The sequence below is a fragment of the Salvia hispanica genome, chromosome 4 (assembly GCF_029641045.1).
Source record: "Salvia hispanica isolate PSC_SH4W2 chromosome 4, Shi_PSC_v1, whole genome shotgun sequence".
Lineage (NCBI taxonomy): Eukaryota > Viridiplantae > Streptophyta > Magnoliopsida > Lamiales > Lamiaceae > Salvia > Salvia hispanica.
The window spans coordinates 20,421,960-20,443,759 of NC_142695.1; the positions used below are offsets into that span (position 1 = coordinate 20,421,960).

A 21,800-nucleotide genomic window follows, 5' to 3' on the forward strand; every position below is an offset into this window, starting at 1 on the left:
GCGACGGGCGAGTGGGAAGGGCACCGGTGGAGACACCCTAATAATTCAAAATACTGAACTTGCACGTCAATAACCTTAAAGCAAAAAATAAATAAATCATTTTTGTGGCAGCTCTGCTAACTGTAAGGTAAAAATGACCTGCAGTCTAAATGTTTAGCAGTTCTTGTTTCCTAAACCTTTTCTCTTCAACAAACATTCTATGCATGTCATACTCTTACAAGACATTATTCCACTAATTTTTATTCATTTGCAACATACCATGAAGAAAAGGAATGGCAGTCAATAGAGAGGGAGATATTGAATGCGAAGGAACATTTTGATTATGTTATCATAAAATATGTAATTCATTTTCTAAAAAAGAAAACTTCGTATGAAGAGTTTAAAATTACAATAATATAAATTATTGTTTTCTGAACAAAAATATAGAAGAAAATATAATTTATTCCTAAAAAATTATATAAATATATAATTCATTCCTAGAAAAAAAATTAAAGTAAATATGAGTCGTATAGTAACTACTTATGAAGAGTTTTCAAAAAATATAATATAGAAAATATTAAGAAAATATAATTAATTTTTTATTTTATGTTCATTTTTGTTAATAGTAATTTTTTTCATTAGAGTAATTAACTTAATAATGATGTCAGTTCTGCTTTGTTTGTAATTTTACCAATTTGTCAAAAATATGACTGTTTTTTATCAATTCATATTGTTTGAGACCAAACATAATTTGTAGAATCAAAATGTTCTTTTGGGCAACCGTTTAGACACAAAAATGAATTTTCTGTCTAATACTATTATACACTCATAAATGCGTACAAGAGCCCGTTCGTATATACTATTAGATGAATTCTCACCTAACTAATTAGCTATTTTTAATTTAAGATACATATTTCATCTACATTTTATTAACTAAATCTCTAAACTCTTTGGAAAAGAAAAAGGTTATTTATAAGTATTTCAAATATCTATAGTATGTACAATATAAACTGTTGCAAGTACCAAATCAGATGTAGTAATTATTTTTAGTTTAATATTGGAGTACTACTATTATTAAAATAAAAAAAATGAGTAAAAGCCAAATATGGTCCCTAACATATGGTTGTTTTATCAATTTGGTCCTTAACATTATCTTTTTTATTATTTTGTCCCTCACAAATAAACTCGGACCCGAATCGGTCCTCACTTAACAGAATCGTCAAAAAATAGACGATGACCGCAATTTGACTATATTAAATTACTAATGGTAATTAATTATACCTAATTATAATTCTTTTCATATTAGCAAAATTGGAAAAAAGATAGTATTAGTTGCAAAATGAAATGAATAATTTGTAATTTAATAGGAATTAAGAATTATAATTAGGTATAATTAATTATCATTAGTAATTTAATATAGTCAAATTGCAATCACAGTCTATTTTTTGACGGTTCTGTTAAGTGGGGACTGATTCAGGTCCGAGTTTATTTGTGAGGGACCAAATAATCAAAATGATAATATTAAGGACCAAATTGATATAACGGTCATATGTTATGGACTATTTTTGGCCTTTACTCTAAAAACATATGTCTACAATTCTCAATTCTTTTGTTCACTTTTGAAAGTACGTATCTAGTATCGTTAAAAGTTTAGACAAATTATGGGGCAATGAGGATCACCAATCAGAGGGGTGGATTTTTTTTTTTTTTTTTATTCTGCAAAGAATATAGTGCAATCAAAAATTTATCTAAATATATTTTAATAAACAAATAAAGCGAGGCCACTTGATGTCGGCAAGTTCGTGATCTCATGTCATTTTCAGTTTTGCCTTCGATTTTTCTATCTTTCTTTGTCTAACGAAAAAATCATGCAAGGGCCAAGGGGTACATTGAATCAACTAGGCTTCTGGCTTTGTAGGGTGTAACAGGATAGGTTAGAAGCAGCCCTTCACAAGATCGAAATCAACATTTCATATTAATGATGGCTGATCCGGGTGGGGTCGGGAGGGTTGTCAATTAACTCACAGCTGGTTCTTCGTGAGGATCGAAAAACTCCACTAAGTTTAATTTTTGGAGTTATCATTGACACTACGATATAGCAACTCCGTCCCAACGTCGGAATTCACTTTTGTTCTTCAAGCACCATTCATTTACCAGCAACAACTTCCGCTCCACCTTTGTCTTGCAACAGCGCCATTAACTCCATTACTGAATCTATCATTGCACATGAACACTCCTACCTAACTATATAAACCAATTTTCTCGTTGACATCACTAAAATCTTACATTTCGTCTCAATTATCAATATCATGAAAACGAAAAGCATGGTAGGAAAGGATGACCTATATTGAAATTGATGATGACACAGGCCAAAACCTTTGTGTCATGCTGTGGAACTTTACCCAATAATATGCTCTAATGTATATCATAACAAGATAAAATTCAGAAACAAGATCAGTGAAACCTCTCTAATAGACTGTATTCTCAGGGAAATGCCTGAATGGATTAGATTGTATAGTACACAAAATGAAACCCTGAGATAGTATTAAACTTAGCATCCATATTTTGCAAGTACCGAATTGTGCATTTCTTTTAGAGCTTATATACTAGATTTAGCATTATTCTAATAATCATAATTTAGTTTGTCATCGCCATTAGATACGACTTAGCTCGCTGGTGGAGCAAGGGACTCTGGCTCTGGAGCCACCTCTGCTCCCATCAAACCATTAGGCTGGTGCTTCTCCAAACCCCACAGCTTGGCAGATTTCATGTCGTCCTCTTCCATTTGCCTTGAAAACTCCTCGTGGTCGTACTGCAGCGTTGCATTGCCTCCAAACTCAGTCGGGAGATTCTCCACATCAAAATACGATCTCATAATTTCTACACTGTCCTTGTTCTTTGGGTACACAAATCTCACCTTCTGGAACGTTTTTGGATCCAAGAAGTATTTAACAATCTGCAATAACACATCACTTCCTTAAACAATTGACAAACCATAAGTTATGATGCAAAACGCCAAAATGCAAAATAGCACCATAGATAATGTTGATAAAGTCAAGCATTCAGTAAGAATGCATATAGCAGCCAACTCAAAAAGATGCAGCGAATCACAAGCAATCGAGAAATGGAATCATTTGGATAGAATTCATTTTTTTTGTGGTTGGAAAATGCAAACACCATACATACACAATCTATAAACATTAAAAAATGTAGTATCAAAGAGTAATAAAACAAACCTTCCAAAATGCTTCAAAAATGCGAGGGGGGCTGTACAGAAACGCCACGCCTAATCTCTCTGGGTAATGATTTTGTAGTATGTTGATGGTATCTCTTGCAGACTTAACAGGGACGTTGTTGCTTATAGACCAACCTGTGAAGTCAATCAACCACGCCATCTGCTCCTGACCTTCTGGAAGATTTGCTATGGCATTCTCAATGAGATAAACCAGATGTTTCATCTGATTATCCAGTGATGTCGTATTCTGAAATGCAAAACAGCACAACATCAAATGACTCCTATTCAAAGGCAAAAAATGTGATGTTAAATTAGCCTATAGAATCTCTCGGATACCTGTAATCCCGGTCTCAGTATAAGAACAGTCCTACCCTGTCGATCATGAAAGTTTGCTCTGAATACTTTCCCAGTCTCACCTTCAATTGCAACTTCACTCTAGATATGAATAATGATCAATGTATATGCTCAGATTGATGTGTGTTGATAAACAAAATGGTTATAAAAGTAAACTGACTGGGGATGATGATAAGAAACATAGCATGTAATTCTAGTAACAAAAAGTAGTTGCTACACAAGAATTACTTGTCTCTCTTACCCAACGGATTTCTTCCGGTTTAAAACTTGATCTCCATCTCAGTGACTCTTCCAACATCTTCTTTGATTTTTCTACATTCCAGCTCCGAGCTTCCAGATATCTCTTCAAACATGCATCAGAGCAATACTGCTGACTGCGACCCGTCAATGGTCCCAAAGAAGACTTAAGCTCTTGGAACTTCAGATAAATGAAAATTCAATCAGATCATCTTCAAAGATTTCATTAGTGCATATGCAGGAGAGCATTATATTGTTTATACATATATTTTTCTTGCTTAATCACACGTACTTATGAAGATTATGGTGTTTAATGTCGATGTACTGCATATTCACTACTACCATGTTCTCAAATTACAAATAACAAATAAATGAAAAACTGAAAAGACTTAAAGCTAGCAGGAGACTTCAAACTGCAACAATAACCAGAGAAAAATCAGTAGCTACCTTACCTTACTTCAACAGAAACATTATATTCACAAGCATTATTTGAAAAGATCAATTCTATCATTATTACCTTGCGCTCGTGCTGCTGCTCAACACTCTCACTATCATGGGAGGAATTTCTCTTGCGGAAAAACATGATATGTCTAGAGCTACTCTTATGTAGCAAAGGAGCTTATCTGTAACAGGAAAAAAATCATTAAGCTATTTCTGTTATGACTCACAGACTCCAAAGAACTGGAAAGCAGGGGTATACAGAGAGAAACATGCAACAGCAGTTCAAGATCAACAAACAACTAGAAAATTTATGTCATATAAAACCAAGTCAAGGGTGCCCTTCTCTTTATATCCAAAGATGTAACTCTATGCTTAACACATTTGACAAGCAGAAGAATCCATTGATGTTCTAACAAGCACATACAATTGGTTTCTTACTGGTAATTTCAGGATAAGCAACTCCCCTTTACCCAATTTCATGTAGTTCATCTTGATAACATTCACTACTATTTACATAAATCAAAATCAGCTACAAAAAAAAAAGGTGCTTTATTTTCAATAAGTGAAACCTTAATCTTACAGCCATTTATGTATACACATTAAACAGAAACAAGCATAGAATCATATAAACTTCACCAAAACAAATCTCTTCTTATTTGATTTTTTCAAATGGGGCTTTCTTCTTAATGTAATATTAAAATGCCCAAAAAAAACGATGGATTATTTTTATGCAGTTCCACCATTTACACGGCTCAATCTACAATTGAAAGAATTTCAATACGAATTACAAACATTGATTAAAAAACAGCGCTTTCCTGATCAAAACCCCCCAGAGATCAGAAACTCGACTTTTCTCAAAAGCAAATTAACAAAAGGAATCGATTAGTACATCTCTAGTCAAATTCCAGCGCAGCGGCAATCAGCCACAAAACGAGAAACGATTTAGATTCATTCAAGATCCAAAAACTCCCAATAGATCCAAGGAAAAAAAAATAAAAACAAAAATATTAAAATAAAAGCACAGGAGCGAGGGACTAAACACATGACTGGAAACAGAAACACCGAAAAAGCATGGATCAAAAATTGGTTTGTCACTCACCCAGCAATGGAGATTGTAGAGAGAGAAAGGGAGAGAGATTTCCTCTTTATCAACCTCAGGATTTTCTCATGCAAAAGCTCCTCCCACTAGTTGTCCTCTCTCACTCCCTCACACACAAACACACGCACTTTGTGTGAAAAGAGCTCACAAATCACTATAATGCGTGAAAACTTTATTATATATTCACACACGTGTGTGTGCATTAATATTCTTCGACTGTGTGTTATGTGTGAAATAATTAACTCAATCAGATATACTAAATGAGCAATGCCTTAAAAAATCTACTACAACTAATATTTATTTATTTTTTTGAGAGAGAAAGAAAAGAAAATGGGGACTGAACTATTGATTTTATTTTTCAAAAAGGTAAATGCGAATATATTTTCTGATCAAGAAATATAATACTCCCTCGTCCCATAAAAGATATCACACTTGTGGGACGGCACGAGATTTTAGGAGGTTTTGTTTTGTGTGTTAAATGAAGTGATAAAATATACTCCCTCCGTCCCCCATTAGGAGTAGTACTTTGACCGGACAAGGATTTTAAGAAATGTAAAGAAAAGTTGGTTGAAAAAGTTAGTGGAATGTGGGACCCATTTTTTTATATTGGTTTTATAATAAAATGTGAGTAAAATGAATTAGTGGAATATGGGACCTACTTACCATTTATAGTAAAAATGAAGTGCGACTCTTAATTGGGGACGGACCAAAATGATAATTAGTAACTCTTATTCGGGGACGGAGGGAGTAATTTTTATATTCGTGTGAGAGAGAATTTTTTTCAAAAGGGAAAATGTGACATCTTTTATGAGACAAATTAAAAAAAGTATGACATCTTTTGTGGGACAGATAGGAGTACAAATTACTCCAAAAAATAGAATAACTTGAGATTAGATGCTAAATAGTGTAAGTTAGTATGACCTGTCAATGATTTGGTGGTGATTTTAAAAAAATTTTGATAATTCGATCTTGTTTGAATTATCATATTTCATTTTTTTTAGAAAGAGATTGTGTTAGTAATGGAGTTGGCAAATCAAATCAATGTTATTTTTAAATCTGAACAAAGTTAGGTGTTGTACAAGTACTGAGCGTGCAAAATTGCAAGCAAATTATTTTTTAAGTTTTTAAAAAATCCCATAATTGTAAAAAAAAATAGCCATGTCAAAAATTTATGTTCACAAAAAGCCTTTGTCCTTTTTTTAGTACTTTAATTTTCTTTCTAGCACTAAGTGATTGTGATATTTACTGAAAAAGGAAATACATTTGAAGTGGCCTCCTGGTTTGGTTAAATTTTCACTAAAAAACTTTATGAATCTGCTTTACTTACTTTTGTATTCATAAGAAATAAATCTTTATTGTACTATTGTTTATTACTAGTATTAAAGAGTTAAATGAAATTATATGATGGAAAATTTGTATCCCACAGGACTTAATTGTGCAGAAAGCATCTTTCTAGAAGCAGAAAAGTCCAACAATGCAACTCGATTTTCTTCCCCAACTTTTGCGACCACTACTATGATATTTTAATTGCATTCTGTTGGCTTCTTCTTTCCCTTCTATCGTCAATTCAAATTAAAATATTTGTGGAGATTAATAATAATAAATATATTAGATAAACTATGAAAACAAATCTCTGAACCTTGTGTTTGCATATGTTTTTATACTTTATAAAAATAAATATCAATTTCGTAATTAAGTCTCTAAACAAGACATTGCCTCATTACGGAATTTGTTGTCCTCTTTTTTCTAAATTAAGGACATTTTAGTTTTCTAGCTTAATTTTACTCTCGATTATACTTATAATTTGCACATACTCTTACTAATTTACAAACATATTATAAAATGATACCACTACTTTATGGAGTAGTATTTTATTAATGCTTTTACATTTATAGGGGTCATATTTTTCTCTGTCTTAAATGACATTTAGAGTATTGAATTGAATGTGATTTGCTGAAAAGGTTTCTTAGACTATTACAGAGCGAAAAATAGTTTGTTTTTAATAGTAGTAGATTTTATTGATGGATATTTCTTCTCTAACTAATACTAGTACAATGTTGGAAGACTAAAATCAGAATATGTAGATTGTGGTGCGGGGCGGGTGAGTTGTAAAAATAATTGATGGAAGAAAACAAACATAAGATTACCGAATTTCTATCTATTATTGGATGCAAGTGTTTGGAAATAGACTCGGTATTAGGTCAATATTTTTAGGACCCAATTCCACGTTCCACAAAACTAATTAACCATTTATTTTATTACATTATAAATTTAAAATCATTATATGTCGACTATTAGTCTATTACCAAGTAACTTCCTCCAAGTCAACTAGTCTCATTGAAAATTTGAAATGATTCTAAAGTGGGTGGATCCTCAATTACTCATGAATGAATCAGACTTGACCATGTGTTTTGTGACGAAAATTTTGTGGGTCTCATTTTCAACTAGTTATTTTCTTTTTCTTTTTCTTTTAAATAGTCTTTTTAATTTTAGTTGTTATCTTGTGAAATCATTTGCCATGGCTTTGTTGATTTATTTCTATCCAATATATTCTTTTCACTTTCTCTTTGCCTCAATTTTCTTATGCAAATGGAGTACTTAGGTCATTCATACCAGGATCCTTAAATCGTGTATTCCTTCACTATTTAAAGCATTATACTTCCTTCGTGCCATAAAATTAAGGATATTTTCAATTTTGGGATATCCTATAAAATATTCTCTTCTATTTTTGGTAGCTTCCTTCTCTCTAATGAGATGGACTTTATTCTCTACTAACAATGCTATAATTATTTTTTTTTATTTGTCTTTCTCTCTTACTTTACCAATTGTATATTAATTCTTGTGCCGTCTCAAATATCCATATATTATTATGGGTAAGAGGGAGTAGTTTTTTTATCTATCATATTTCCTTGTATTAAGAAACAATGCACACCACTTATCATTATTTTCCTTAACTAGTCATGAATTCCACATTATTTCTTTTTATATACTCTAATTTATTTATCACAATTTTATTAAAACACAAAGTTCATTAAAATTCTAAAATTATATTTTATTCAATGTAAAAAAAATACATAATTGAAATCCTAAATTATATTTTATTGGAAACAAGTGCATAATCTGGTTGTAAGCACTCATTGCAACCGAACTTTATCCAATGTGTTCTACCAGACCTTACTGAAGTACGTCGTGGGTGGTGAAATCGTGAAACGACTCTCGATGTCATAGGCATTCGCGAAATGGTGGCGGCGCACCTTGGTGCATGGGATTGGTTGCAAGGGCGGACCATGACAAGTTGAGGGTTTCTTCGTCAAACCAATTAATCGTGTTTGGTCTTTCGCCTTCAATAATCATGTTGTGCATTATTATACACGCACACATGATGTCGGGAAACACTTTTCAGAAACACATTCACCCCCACCTTTGACGATGGTGAAACGTGCTTGTAGAACTCTGAAAGCTCTTTTGACATCTTTGTGAGAAAAGAATTTGTTTCAGATCGATTAGGAAAGAAAATGACTTCACAAAAGCCGGCCACCTTGGATAAATATCATCAACAAGATAGTAACCCATGTGACAGCGCCGATTGTTGGCCGCGAATTGTCTCACTGGAAGTTCTGCCATTTAAAATGTCGTTGAAGATGTTTAAGTGCTTGAGCAGGTTTATATCATTGTTTGATCCAATGACACAATGCACGCCAGATCCAAAAACGATAGTAGACGACCACTTCTAACTTTATGGAACATTCCATTAATTCCATAGTAGTGAAGACATTTCTTTTCGGCACGAAGATTAAGAAAAAGGTGAGTAATGTATCAAAGTAGTACTCCGTCAGTCCCATTGAAGATGACTCACATTCCTTTTTGGTTTGTCCCAACTAATATGACCCATTACTAAAATTTTAAACACTCTCTTACTTTACTATATTCACTTAACACACAAAATAAAAATGCATAAAATCTCATGTCGCCCAAAGAAGGTGTCATATTCCTTGGGATGGAGGGAGTAATAAAGTAGGGGAGAGAAAATTGTATACATAATAAAGTAAGAGAGAGAGAAAAGTAAGAGTGAGACAATGTGTTACTTTTTACTAAAAAAGAAAATGACTATATTACTATGACGCTCAAAATAGAAAGTGACCCACTACTATAGAACGGAGGGAGTACTTGTTTACATAGGGTGATAGGGAAATGAACAACTCGGGCGGGAATTGAAAAGACAAATATTCATAATAAATTTGTATACCACACAAAGAATTTAGCAATACTTAAAAACATTTCTATACGTAAATAGAATTTTGGTCTAAACAAGAATGCATTTAAATCGAGAAATGCAACCCAAAAGCATGACCCTTAGATTGGGCGATTTGATGGTCAATAATTAACAAGAAATACGGAAGGTCATTATTAAACAATATTAGGTCATTTTATAATATCTTGGTTTTATGTCATTGTTAGATCATTTAATTAAAATGACCTAAAAATAAAATAACAGTGACCTAAAAATGGTTTTTTTAGTATGTTTTATTCTGCAATTTTATATTTAGATCTAGTTTTGCACGGATCAAAACCCTACATGTATAATGATAGGTCTCACTATCCATTAACAATATTTTAACTACAATTCGCTTCATCTCTCTTACTTTACCATATCATTCTCATACTCTCTCTTTACTATTTTTGTCTTAATTCATGTGACATCCTCATTGCCTATATTTTTATGCGATGGAGGGAGTATTAAAATTTATAAAATAATTTTTTTATTTAAAATAAAAATTGATCAAACTAAAAGGAATTAATTTTAAATGAAAATTACTTTATTATTATCTAATTAACCTAATTAACTTAATTAATTATTATATAAACTAAAATATAAAACTTCCTTTTACTTTAATGAAAATAACATTTACGGGACTTTAATAAAAATAAAAATAACAAGTATGGGGCCATACTTCTTTTCGACCTATCCCCAAAAATCAACCAATATTCCATGTTATTTTGGATGAAGTCCCGTAAATGCTAATTTTATTATATATTTTAATTTAGAATAATAATTATTTTTTTATTAGATTAATTAAATTAAAATTAGGTTAATTTTTTTAATTTAAGTAAATTTCTTTTTAATTTAATCCATTATTATTTTAATTAAAAAAATATTTCATAAATTTTAACATTAAATTAATTAATTTAATTAGATCATTAGATTATAATTAAGTACTCCCTCCATCCCATCAAAAGAGAGCACTTTTTTTTATACAAGATTTAGGGAAATGGTATTTTTAGAGATAAAGTGAAGAGAGGAAAATATGAAAGAGGAAAAAAAAAGTAAAGGAGTGAAGAGAATAAAGTAGGTGGAAAAATTAAATAAGAAAGAGAACTTTTTGCTTAAAATGAAAATGGTTCACCTAAAATGGGACATCCCAAAATAAAATGACTCATTTATGGTAGGACGGAGGAAATAATTAATTTGATCAAACATGTTTGACCATAAGTTATAACAGAAAAAGTAAAGTTTGAACCAAAACATACTCCCTCCGTCCCCCATTAAGAGTCACATTTTTCCATTTCGGTCCGTCCCCAATTAAGAGTCACATTTCATTTTTACCATAAATGGTAAGTAGGTCCCGCATTCCACTAACTCACTTCACACACATTTTATTATAAAACCAATATAAAAAGGTGGGTCCCACATTCCACTAAATTTTTAACCAAGTTTTCTTTACATTTCTTAAAACCCGTGCCCGGCCAAACTGTGACTCCTAATCGGGGACGGAGGGAGTATTATTTAGGACCAAAAGATCACAAACTTAATATATAGAATAATTAAAAAAAAAAGTGATGAAGAAAAAAAATAATAAAATTATTAAGAGTTAAGGCCAAAACTGGTCCTGAACATATCTCCATTTTACGATTTTGGTCCTAAACATTATCTTTTGAAGTTTTTGGTCCTATACATTTCAAATCGGATCACAATTGGTCCTCCGTTAATAATTCCGTTAATTTTATAACGGTCAACAGGTTTAACCCAATGTTGACCAACTTAAGCTCTTAACTATGATTTTTAACTCACTAATTATATCCTTAATTATTTAAATAAATTATTATTTAATAAATAAATTAAATAATATTAAAAAAATGAGAAATTCAAAAAACAACACAGAACTATTTTTTCACCGTCCCACACTAATTTCCGTATTCTCCACAAATCAACATAGGATGAGCTGAAAATTTTGCTAAAAAATGCAGAGTTCATCACCATCAAGCTGTACCGTTACACATGAAGAGTTGAAGACCATAGACCAAAAATTAGGATTCAATGCAATTCCGCCCACAAAAAATCAAAGAAGTAGTACTGGAGTATTATACACACTTAATAACATAATCTAACAAACAACAAAACCTCGATTCCAAACGAGTAAATCGATAACGAATACTTAAACACAGTACTAAAAAAATGTATTTTTGTTGCTCTCTTCACTCATCCACCGCCGCAACGTCGGCCTCCGCCTTAATCTCCTCAAGCTTCTGCAGCACTTCCACCGCCTCCAGCCTTGCCGCAGGCGATGGGTCAACACAATGAAGCGCCAACTTGAGCGTATTCAGCAGCTCATCGCCAACACTCGAAGAAGAAGCATCCCTCATCAGCTCCTACTTCACAATCGACGCCACCCACTGCGGCAGATCCAGCCCGTCTTTTGCCTCGCTCGGAGACTTCCCCGTCAGGAGCTCCAGCACGATCACCCCGAGGCCCAGATTTTACCCTTTTCCGCAAGCGGCGGCGGCGGCGCATCCTAATCAGCCGGCGGCGATGCAGATTTACTTGTAAATATGAAAGGGGGAAAAAGTAAATTAGGTCTTGTTCTTGTTTTTTATTGTTGTTTTGTGTTTTGTGTTTGGAATTAGGGGTTTTGTTTTGATTGTTTGATGGTGATGAACTCTACATCTTTGAGCAAATTTTTCAGCTCATCCTATGTTGATTTGTGGAGAACACGGAAATTAGTCTGAGAAAGTGAAAAAATAGTTATGTGATTGATGTTGTTTTTTTGAATTTCTCATTTTTTTTATATTATTTAATTTATATATTAAATGATGAGTAATTTATTAAAATAATTAAGAATATAATTAGTGAGTTAAAAATCATAATTAAGAGCTTAAGTTGGTCAACATTGGGTTAAACTTGTTGACCGTTATAAAATTAACGGAATTGTTAACGAAGGATCAATTGTGATCCGATTTGAAATGTACAGGACCAAAAAATTCAAAAGATACTGTTTAGGACCAAAATCGTAAAATGAATTTATGTTCAGGACCAGTTTTGGCCTTTACTCAATTATTATTAATGGAGGATGGATCAAACCTTATTAGAGAAAAAAGACTTTCTAAAATTAAAATTTGCATATTCTTGTGGAACAAACTAAAAAAGAAAAAAATGCATATTCTTATAGGACGAGAAAATAGTTAGTGAGTAAAAAGAAAAAAAATGCATATTCTTTTAGTATGGAGAGAGTAGTATATCTTTTCAATTTACCTTGAGTGAGACATAACCAATTGGGGGATCCAGGCGGACTTGAACCGCCGACCTCTCAATGCATAGAAGCAATTGAGCGCTCTACCATTCGAGCTTATGGATCCATTATACCACATTTTTTTAAAAATTACCTATTTAAAATTTATTTCTAAATGTATCATTTTTCGATCTCCAATGACTTCCAATATTCTCCAACTAGGTAATGCACAAGGGTGGTAATTTAATTCCTCACCGTAGGTTAATAAATATCAGCCTTAGTTGGGCATAGGCGTAACTATCTTTCATCAAGATTTACCCCAATGATTTGCACCTCAAAATATCAACCTTATCCAACAAAAGGCACTGGCGTAATGATCTTTCGTAAAGATTTACCCCAAAGATTTAAACCTCAAAAGTAGTTAATATGATGGCGAAAATAAATCAACTGACCAAATCGTATACCCTACAAAATACAAACCGAAAATATTCACACTCTAATTTAAATCAAATTAAAATTTATCACATAAACGTCACTAACTTGTCATGATCACCTCCACCATAATTAAAAATTTTAGGCTTTCATAGAGAATAAAAATTTCGAGATCCTTTCCATAATATTTTGTATCGCTGCCATGTTATTCCCAGCTAGTTTCCACAAGTTTTTAAAAAATCCACACCCATTACTAATTTACTACTAATGGGAAATGGCAAAAGTTACAATTTTCACCAAGATATACTATCAAACTTTGAGCTACTATATATCATCATAATAAATAAAGTAAAAACAATAAAAAGCATAATGCACAAGCAATCACACCACATGGGATACAAACACCACAGAAGCAATCATATAGGAAAAGCAACAAAAACTAAAAGAACACCGCCGGCCTCAAGTAGAATCCAACCACCTGAAAATAAGAGTATTCCCGAGATTACCATAAATTTTATCGAACTTGCAACATAAAGAGAACAACTCAAGTTCCTTGCAGCTTACTTGACAATTATATTCGACTACACTTGGAGAGACAGCAGCTTACTTGACAATTATATTCGACTACACTTGGAGAGACAGCCGAAGCATATGCACATTGATAGATAAGCACCAACAATCATGCGAACAATCACCAAAAGCTCCAGAGCAATAGCTGGAGCAGCAGCAGAAACCACAGAAGTACAGCAACACAGCAGCAGCAGCGAATCCGACACACATACCAAGTATCCAATCAACAGATACAGCCACAATAATAATAGCAACTCCTCATGAAAACTGGACTGGCTCAATTAGAAACCACCATACACCAAGGACTGCTCCAAATTCAGTAAGCAACAAACCATACACTGAATAGCTGATCTATTACAACCAAGCTACAGCTTACACTACACTACAGTCCCTTCAACCATTCAGATGCAGATGAATTTAAACCGTAATACATTAATAACCTTATATAATAAGCTAGAGCCCTCAACAGAAAAGCATGTTCGCATGTTCTTTGCAAGTAAAAATAAAGAACAAGTGCAAAAGTACTATACACATTGTACAATGAGATTTTGATAGCTTGTGAACTGGTTAAAAAGTAATGATGTACAGGAGTGGAGAGTTGTTATCGATTAAAATTGTGTGTATATTATATCGATTAACCATGTTATGATTCAATTCATATGAGAGGGGAAGATGCACGTTAGACAAGGAAAGTTGGGAATTAAAAATGGGGATTGAAAAGAAATCGCCAAAGCAGGAATAGGTTATGGCATCAGATTATACCCAACAGAGTGAATCAAAGGGATTTTAAAATCCATCTAGCTCTAATTTTATAGGTTTTTTTCCAGAACTTTATTTGTAGCTATTAAAAGATAGTAAGAAATAACAGACCTAAAAAAAACCCAATTTTAGCAACAACACAAGATAATTTGAGCCAGTAAGCGTGAAAACTAAGTTAAGTATTAGGAATGTGTAAAAGTAGATGCTGAGAAAGTGCAAATTGGTACCTCTGTAGTAGTGGATGCTGATAAGCATATTGCAGCCTCAAATTGATTGATCCCAATATTTTGCTTTTCCAAGTAATGGAGATTGTTTGGTCTTGAATCAATGCGTTATATTTTGCATTACACGGTTCACATCCCAATTCAAGACCAAATTGCTGGATTTTGAAATTAGCAAGCGTGCATAATAAAGATTGAAGACGCAAAATAAATATGAGTAGATGGAGAGAGACGAGGACACCACACAGGGGGGAGAGCCGGGCAAATCCCCGTACCATCTCCCCTCGAAACCAAAAAATAGAAATTTTCATTATCGGGCGACCTGCCATGCGAGCGCACCCATCATGGCAAAGGTCATGCAGACAACCACACCTCACCTCACTTTTCACATAGCTCACTCATTTTTCAATTTTTTACAGTCTGATACCTCAACAATTCGTCGAGTCTACACAGACAGAATAACACATGAAACAACACAGCATAAAACAATTAACTTCCCTTAAATCACTCGGCCGGTCCACCTGAGCCTCGGATTGATAGACAAAACCACGACGAAGCCATGACCGAGAGCGCCCTCCATCAAACAATCGTTTCTTCTCAAGATGTCTCCGTGTTTCCAGATCCAGACACCGATGTTTCCAATCCAATCCCGCAAAACCGGATCTGCAATAAGCCCATAATAAGCAATAAAACACAATAAATCAATAGCAATTCGAGCGTTAAAAATTCAAATCTACAGTAATAAGAAAAGCCACCCAAACAAATCGAATAAGAACACAGATCTACGAGATACCTTTGACGATCCGTCCAACACATCTGCAGATCTAGCCAAATCTCGGCGTTTCACAGCCCCAGACAGCATAAGAACCAGGGGACCAATCTATCAAGCGAAGAAAAATCAACAACATCACGAAACTCGGAAATTTCATAACCAAATCGTAGATCGCCTCGCGATCTGAATGAATCTGACGGAAAAAATAAGAAGACACCAATCCGGCGTGAAGAAAGAGTTCAGGAGCTAGCTGACCGAGGCGGCTAGGAAATGAATGTAAGCAACATGAAATGAAATGACAAAGGAAAAGGTGTATTTATTGTAGGGATTAATGATCCAACGGCTGAAAATGAGTGGGTGGGATATATTCTCCAACGGGGTCGTAATGTTGACTGGCGAATTGTAATAGGTACAGTTGGTGGAATAATCGGACGGCTGTGATGGCTTGTTGAAAAGTAAAAGGTTCTAGATGCCTATAAGGTTGTCTCCGGCGGCGCCCCTCCCATTCGCTCCTCCCACGCGCCCTTCCCATGCAACGTCAGCACTAGCCCCTCCCATTTCACTGCCACATCACTAGCCCTTCCCACTCGCCCCTCCCACTCGCCCTTCCCACAATTAAATTAATTCACAATTAAAATTTAAATTTACGAAAATAAAATGTAAATTCACGGAAATAAAATTCGACACAAATACGAACGGGAAATACGAAAATTACATTAAATTACATAATTTAAAAAAATTACATAATTTAAAAAAAAAACATAGTAAATAAAATTACATAATCCCCTCGGCTTTCACTCCTCCTCCTCGTCCTCGTCCCCGTCGCCCGTGCCGCTGCCACCTCCGACGTCCCCGCCCCCGATCTCGACGCCATCATCATCAATGGGCGGCATCCCTAAATCGCGCCGACATCGGTCGACCATCTCCTTGCACAGCCTTCTCAAGACTAGATCGTGCGTGTTATACCACTTCAAAGTGATCTACATCAGGGTCTTCGTTTGCTGCGCGCGGGCGAGGCTGTCGTCATCTTCTCCGGCGGGGACCTCCGATTCGACCTCGTAGGACCCGCTGCCGCTGCCGCTTCCCCTCGCCATCCGCTGCGCAGCCTGATGCCCCATCGGGCGACGACGACGGCGAGTGTCTGTTCGTGGTAGCGGGGCCACTTCATCGGCTTCGCACCGGAAGAGTTGATCTTCGTCCGCTTCCAGCCTGATTCGACGCCAACCGCAAACTTTTGCGAGTCCTTGATCGCGAGAAATGCCTCCCACTGGTCAAACTCTTTGATCCCCAAGTCTTTGCTGGGGTACTGGGCTAAGGATTGTCTCCGCACATCATCCTCAGACATGCCGCTGCTTACCATGCGCATGTTGTTTTGGTAGATTGAGGCAAAACGACTGAGCTTAGGCCTCAACCGGAGCCACTGTTTCCGGCATATCTCGGGGATGCGAGGCTTCGCCCCAGACGGTTTGTTGGCGCAGTAGGCGGCACTGATGCGATGCCACATTCGGTCAACATACTGGCTCGCTCCGGTGTAGGGATCCTCTACAACACCGACCCATGCCTTCGCAAGCGCGGCATTTTCCCACACGGTCCAGATCGTCCTCCGCTCAGTCTCATCCACACCCTCCTCCCCTCCCATCCCCGTGTGTGAGGAAGAGCTCGGGACTTTGCCCTTGCCCCTACCCGCGCTCCTGGCCGTGGCCTTGCTTTTTCTCCGGCCCCTTACAGGCCCCGCCTCCTCCTGGGGAGTCTCACGGATCGGCGATAGTCCCAGATCCTCAAAAGAGAAAGTCTCGATGCCGGCGTACTGAGTCTCCGGAACAGAAGAAGGGGAGTCATCGGCCAACAAATCTATATATGGCCGATAGATAGATTCCCCAGGCGTCCTCGGGCTCCTGTGCTGCATCGACCCACTCACCGACATATTTGGCGGCGTACCGCTCATCCCCACTGCCCCGGGCACCATCCCTCCCACCCCCGCCATATTTGGCGGCATACCGCCCATCCCCGCTGCCCCTGGCATAGTCACACCCATCCCCGCCATATTTGGCGGCATACCGCCCATCCCCGCAGTCCCACCCATCCCCGACATATTTGCCGGCATACCCGCTGCCCCCGGCATCATCTGACCCATTTGACTCATCCAAGTGTACATATTGTAGAACATTTGGGGAGTCATCGTCGGCATACCGCCCATCCCCGCCATCTGGGGATTCATCCCCGTTTGGGGATTCATCCCCGCAACATTTCCCTCCGCGCCGATGGGAATCGAAGGTGTGTTCCCTCCGCTCGTGGTGGGGGAGTTTCTGTTGTACTCCATTGTAGTAGAAATGAAATGTGTAGAGAGAGAGAAACTTGTTAACACAAGTGGGGTGAATGAAATGAATTTGGGGGAGCCCTATTTATAGAGTTTATTATTTATTAATTAAAAAAAAAAAAAAAAACAAAACAAAAATGTCGGACGTCCGAGTTGGGACGGGCGACCTTCGCCACAGTGGCGCCCGTCCCACTCGCCCGTCGACGGGAGGGGCGAGCTCATCGCAGGGGCAGTCGGGACGGGCGTGGGCGCCCTTCCCGCACACTATGGCGCCCGTCGGGTCGCCCGTCCCCGACGGGCGAACGGGAAGGGCGCCGTAGGAGACAACCTAAGGTTTGTTTTTGATTGATGGATTTCAAATATCAGTTGCCCACGTTGAGAATATCAGCGTTTGTTATTCGGTCCTCAAGTGTCCACGGTGGGAGGGCCGCGGCCCTTGGCCACCGATATAATTTATTTATTTTTTTCAAAATTTTTTATATATTCATCCTTTTTTCTCCATATTTTTACCCCAAACCAAACTCCACTCTTTCCAATTGATTTCAATTTAGTTTCAAAACATGGATTCCGACGATGAAAATTTTCAACGAGCGATCGATGAGTAGTTCGAAGAACTCGTTGCAGCGGTGCAAGCTGAAGCCGAAGAGGAGGAGGCGGCTTTGGCGGCGGCGGTGGCCATCCCTCGGCCGAGATTCCGTCGCCAGTATATCAACCGTGACCATGCCGGAGCCGACCAGCGGTTGATGGAAGACTACTTCGGCGATAACCCCCGTTATCCGCAGGAGATTTTTCGTCGGCGATTCAGAATGTCGCGACGACTCTTCATCCACATTGCGGATTGTTTGTCTTAGCGATACAGGTGCTTCACCTTGCGGAGTAATGCCACCGGTCGACCCGGATTGTCGACATATCAGAAGCGCATGATGGCAATTAGGCAGCTTGCCTATGCCGGGCCTGCTGACATGTTCGACGAATATCTACAGATGGCCGAAACGACTGCCCTTAAGACGCTGAGACAGTTTTGCAAGGGTATCAAAGAAATCTTCAAAGGGGAGTACCTACGGAAACCAACGGCCGATGAATGCCAGAGACTGTTAAATATGCACGGGACTGTGCATCATTTTCCGGGCATGATGGGCAACATCGATTGCATGCACTGGGAGTGGAGGAACTGCCCGGTGGCTTGGAAGGGGCAATTCACTTCTGGTTTCAAAGGGCAACATCCCACGATGATCCTTAAAGCCGTTGCTGACTACCGCTTGCGAATCTGACATGCGTATTTTGGTGTCGCTGGGTAGAACAACGACATCAACGTTCTACAATCATCGCATCTCTTCAATGATGAGTCCCGGGGTGAGGGTCCGCAAATTAGCTTCGTGGCCAATGGCACGCAGTACAACAGGACATACTATTTGGCCGATGGAATATACCCTCGCTGGCCCGTGTTTGTCAAGACGATCCGACAACCAGTTAGGCCGAAGCAGACCTATTTTGCAAAAAAACAAGAGGGTGTTAGGAAGGATTTTGAGCGGGCTTTTGGAGTCCTCCAATCGCGATGGGCCATTATACGGTGTCCGGCTCGACTATGGCATGAAAATGATGTCACGGACATCATGACTGCGTGTATCATATTGCACAATATGACAATAGAGGATGAAGGCTTTGCTGCAGAGCGCTGGGCACCGGAAGATGGTGCTAGCACAAGTCACGGTATTGCAACCCCTCCTCTGCAGATGGGTGTACCACGCAGTAATGAATACTTGATTCAGCGCTTCACCAATATGCGGAGTGAAATATCACATTCAACACTGCAGGCTGATTTGGTTGAAGAGGTCTGGAACCGTAGAGGAGGGAGCGCAGCGTGATAGGGGTTCTCTTTGTTGTTCGCGTTGTATCGAAAATTTTCGTTGTATAATTTTCCCTTTTATAATAATACAACGAAAATTTTGTTATAATTTTGTTTATTTTAATTATTGCCATGCGTTTTAATTATTATATGCAAATAATATTTATGATAGCTAAAATTAAAATATAACAAAAAAATGTTAAAAATAATTTTAATTGGTGGCCCGGAGGCCACCATTGTGGTGGCCAAGTTTTCATGGGCATGCCCAAGTTTGTTGGGCATGCCCAAGTAATGGTGGCTTGGGCATTCCCAAGAGGACCACCATTGTGGATACCCTTAGGGCATCAACATTGGTGGCCCTAGAATAAAAATTATTTGCCTATAATAATTAAAAACACAAAGAAAATTAATTAAAATAAAAAAATTATAACAAAATTTTTGAACTCCTGATCAATCGCTTGTTGAAACCTTTCATCGTCGGAATCCATATTTTGAAAGTAAATTGAGATGGATTGTAAAGAGTGGAGTTTGGATTGGGGTAAAAAAAATGAAGGAAAAATGAAGAATTTATAAAAAAAAAACTAGAAAAAAAAAATTAAAAACCGGAATCCAAAGGGCCGCGGCTCTCGGCCCCCTGCAGTGGAGGGTCGCGCCTCGTGCCCAAGGCCCTCGGCCAGGCCGAGAGCTCGCCTCTCTCTCGTCCACCCCCTTGGGCCGACTCCCTCTCTCGCCTCAGTAGTGGGGGGCCGCCCCTGGGCCAACTCCGGGCCAAGAGCCGCGGCCCTCCCACTGTGGATGCTCTTAAGGGTGTCCACCGTGGTCCTTAATTTATTATAAACTTGGCCCGGCCCATGAAAACTTGGCCACCACAATGGTGGCCCCCAATTAAAATTATTTTCTTATATTTTTGGTTATATTTTAATTTAGTTAGAATAAAAATTATTGGACTATAATAATTAAAAAAAATCTAAATTAATTTTAAAAAACTTGACAATTATAAGTAAATATATTTATCGAAAATTCAAATTTTAATTATTTTCGTAATTAGGGTGTGAATTGAAATCACAATCCTTAATTTAAAAGTTGACAAATTTAATAGGGATTTAGTGATTGAGATTGATTTGTTTCCTAAATTAATGCTAAATATTTTGAAAATTATCGTTTAATTTTCCGTCACATACTCTCTCTCTCTCTCTCTCTTTCTCTCCATTTCATCTTCTCCAAAATGCTAAAATTAACACAAAAACTGAAAAAAAAGGAAACCATGGCCCGGGCCGCGGCTCTCGGCCCGTGCAGTGGCGAGCTGCGCCAAGAGCATCGGCCAGGCCGAGAGCTCGCCTCTCTCTCGTCCACCCCCGGGCCGCACCCCTTCCTCGCCTCAGTAGTGGGGGGGCGCGCCTGGGCCGACTCCGGGCCAAGGGCCGCGACCCTCCCACTGTGGACTCTAAGGGTGTCACACTCTAACCCTATCCGACGTAACTACTTATAGTAAATAAATTCAAAATTTAAAATAAATAATCCACTCGTCATGTAAATAAAACAAACATATTATATCATTTCAAAAACAAACATTTATCAAGTACATATTTTAAAACATTCTAAACCTAGTGGGACCCTCTCACCACTCTATATACTATACATTTATGTAGATGCAAATGAGGAGGAGAAAGTTGCCAAAATGTGTCAGCCGCCGACCCTTATAACAACTGTAACTCACATCAACCCACACATCATTGATATCTTATTCCTGAAAAATGTTAGTGGTTTATATGAACCATAACTCAGTGTATATAAATATTACCTTTAATTCCACATCCCAGATATCAATATATTCTTTAACCAATATATAAAACAATAATAAGCAAATATTAAAATTAATTTCATATACGTATGCATATGCCACTCTGTTCATTTTATTATTCTGTGACAAATCAAGCCTGGTATCTGCCCGGGATTTCTCTATGACCCGAAGGTCCCTCTGTAATTGGACTCATAGGTCCCTCTGTAATTGGACTCATAGGTCCCTGTGTATT

The 21,800-nt window shown here is 37.2% G+C and overlaps 2 protein-coding genes and 1 long non-coding RNA gene across 4 annotated transcripts; 1 reads left to right on the forward strand and 2 right to left on the reverse strand.

The window, feature by feature from the left end:
* Positions 1–2,420: 2,420 nt before the first annotated feature.
* LOC125191849 (uncharacterized) lies at positions 2,421–5,506 on the reverse strand. The gene is made up of 6 exons (XM_048089270.2): positions 5,346–5,506; positions 4,323–4,428; positions 3,810–3,986; positions 3,551–3,649; positions 3,216–3,461; positions 2,421–2,935 (listed from the first exon to the last, which is right to left on the reverse strand). The coding sequence occupies exons 2-6, from the start codon at positions 4,386–4,388 to the stop codon at positions 2,645–2,647; spliced, it is 879 nt and encodes a 292-aa protein (XP_047945227.1). The 5' UTR covers positions 4,389–4,428; positions 5,346–5,506; the 3' UTR covers positions 2,421–2,644.
* Positions 5,507–11,683: 6,177 nt separating this feature from the next.
* LOC125193849 (uncharacterized) lies at positions 11,684–15,897 on the reverse strand. 2 transcript variants are annotated; one of them, XR_007171645.2, is made up of 4 exons: positions 15,626–15,897; positions 13,847–15,495; positions 12,874–13,760; positions 11,684–12,164 (listed from the first exon to the last, which is right to left on the reverse strand). It is a non-coding gene; the product is annotated as an uncharacterized LOC125193849 (long non-coding RNA). The 2 variants fall into 2 exon arrangements; XR_016128862.1 differs by lacking the exon at positions 11,684–12,164 and having other exon boundaries at positions 13,587–13,760; positions 13,847–14,157; positions 14,839–15,495; positions 15,626–15,896.
* A 3,007-nt stretch (positions 15,898–18,904) lies between these two features.
* On the forward strand, positions 18,905–19,786 carry LOC125194815 (uncharacterized). The gene is made up of 2 exons (XM_048093034.2): positions 18,905–19,165; positions 19,220–19,786. Exons 1-2 carry the CDS (start codon positions 18,905–18,907, stop codon positions 19,784–19,786), a joined length of 828 nt encoding a protein of 275 aa, XP_047948991.2.
* The last annotated feature ends 2,014 nt before the right edge of the window (positions 19,787–21,800 follow it).

Coding starts and splice junctions, on each gene's coding strand:
- LOC125191849 (XM_048089270.2), bottom strand. CDS start 4,388: ATGTTTTTCCGCAAGAGAAATTCCTCCCATGATAGTGAGAGTGTTGAG. Junction 3,987..4,322: donor AGCAGCAGCACGAGCGCAAG/GTAATAATGATA, acceptor ATTTATCTGAAG/TTCCAAGAGCTTAAGTCTTC. Junction 3,462..3,550: donor TACTGAGACCGGGATTACAG/GTATCCGAGAGA, acceptor TTTGCATTTCAG/AATACGACATCACTGGATAA.
- LOC125194815 (XM_048093034.2), top strand. CDS start 18,905: ATGGCCGAAACGACTGCCCTTAAGACGCTGAGACAGTTTTGCAAGGGT. Junction 19,166..19,219: donor CCACGATGATCCTTAAAGCC/GTTGCTGACTAC, acceptor GTCGCTGGGTAG/AACAACGACATCAACGTTCT.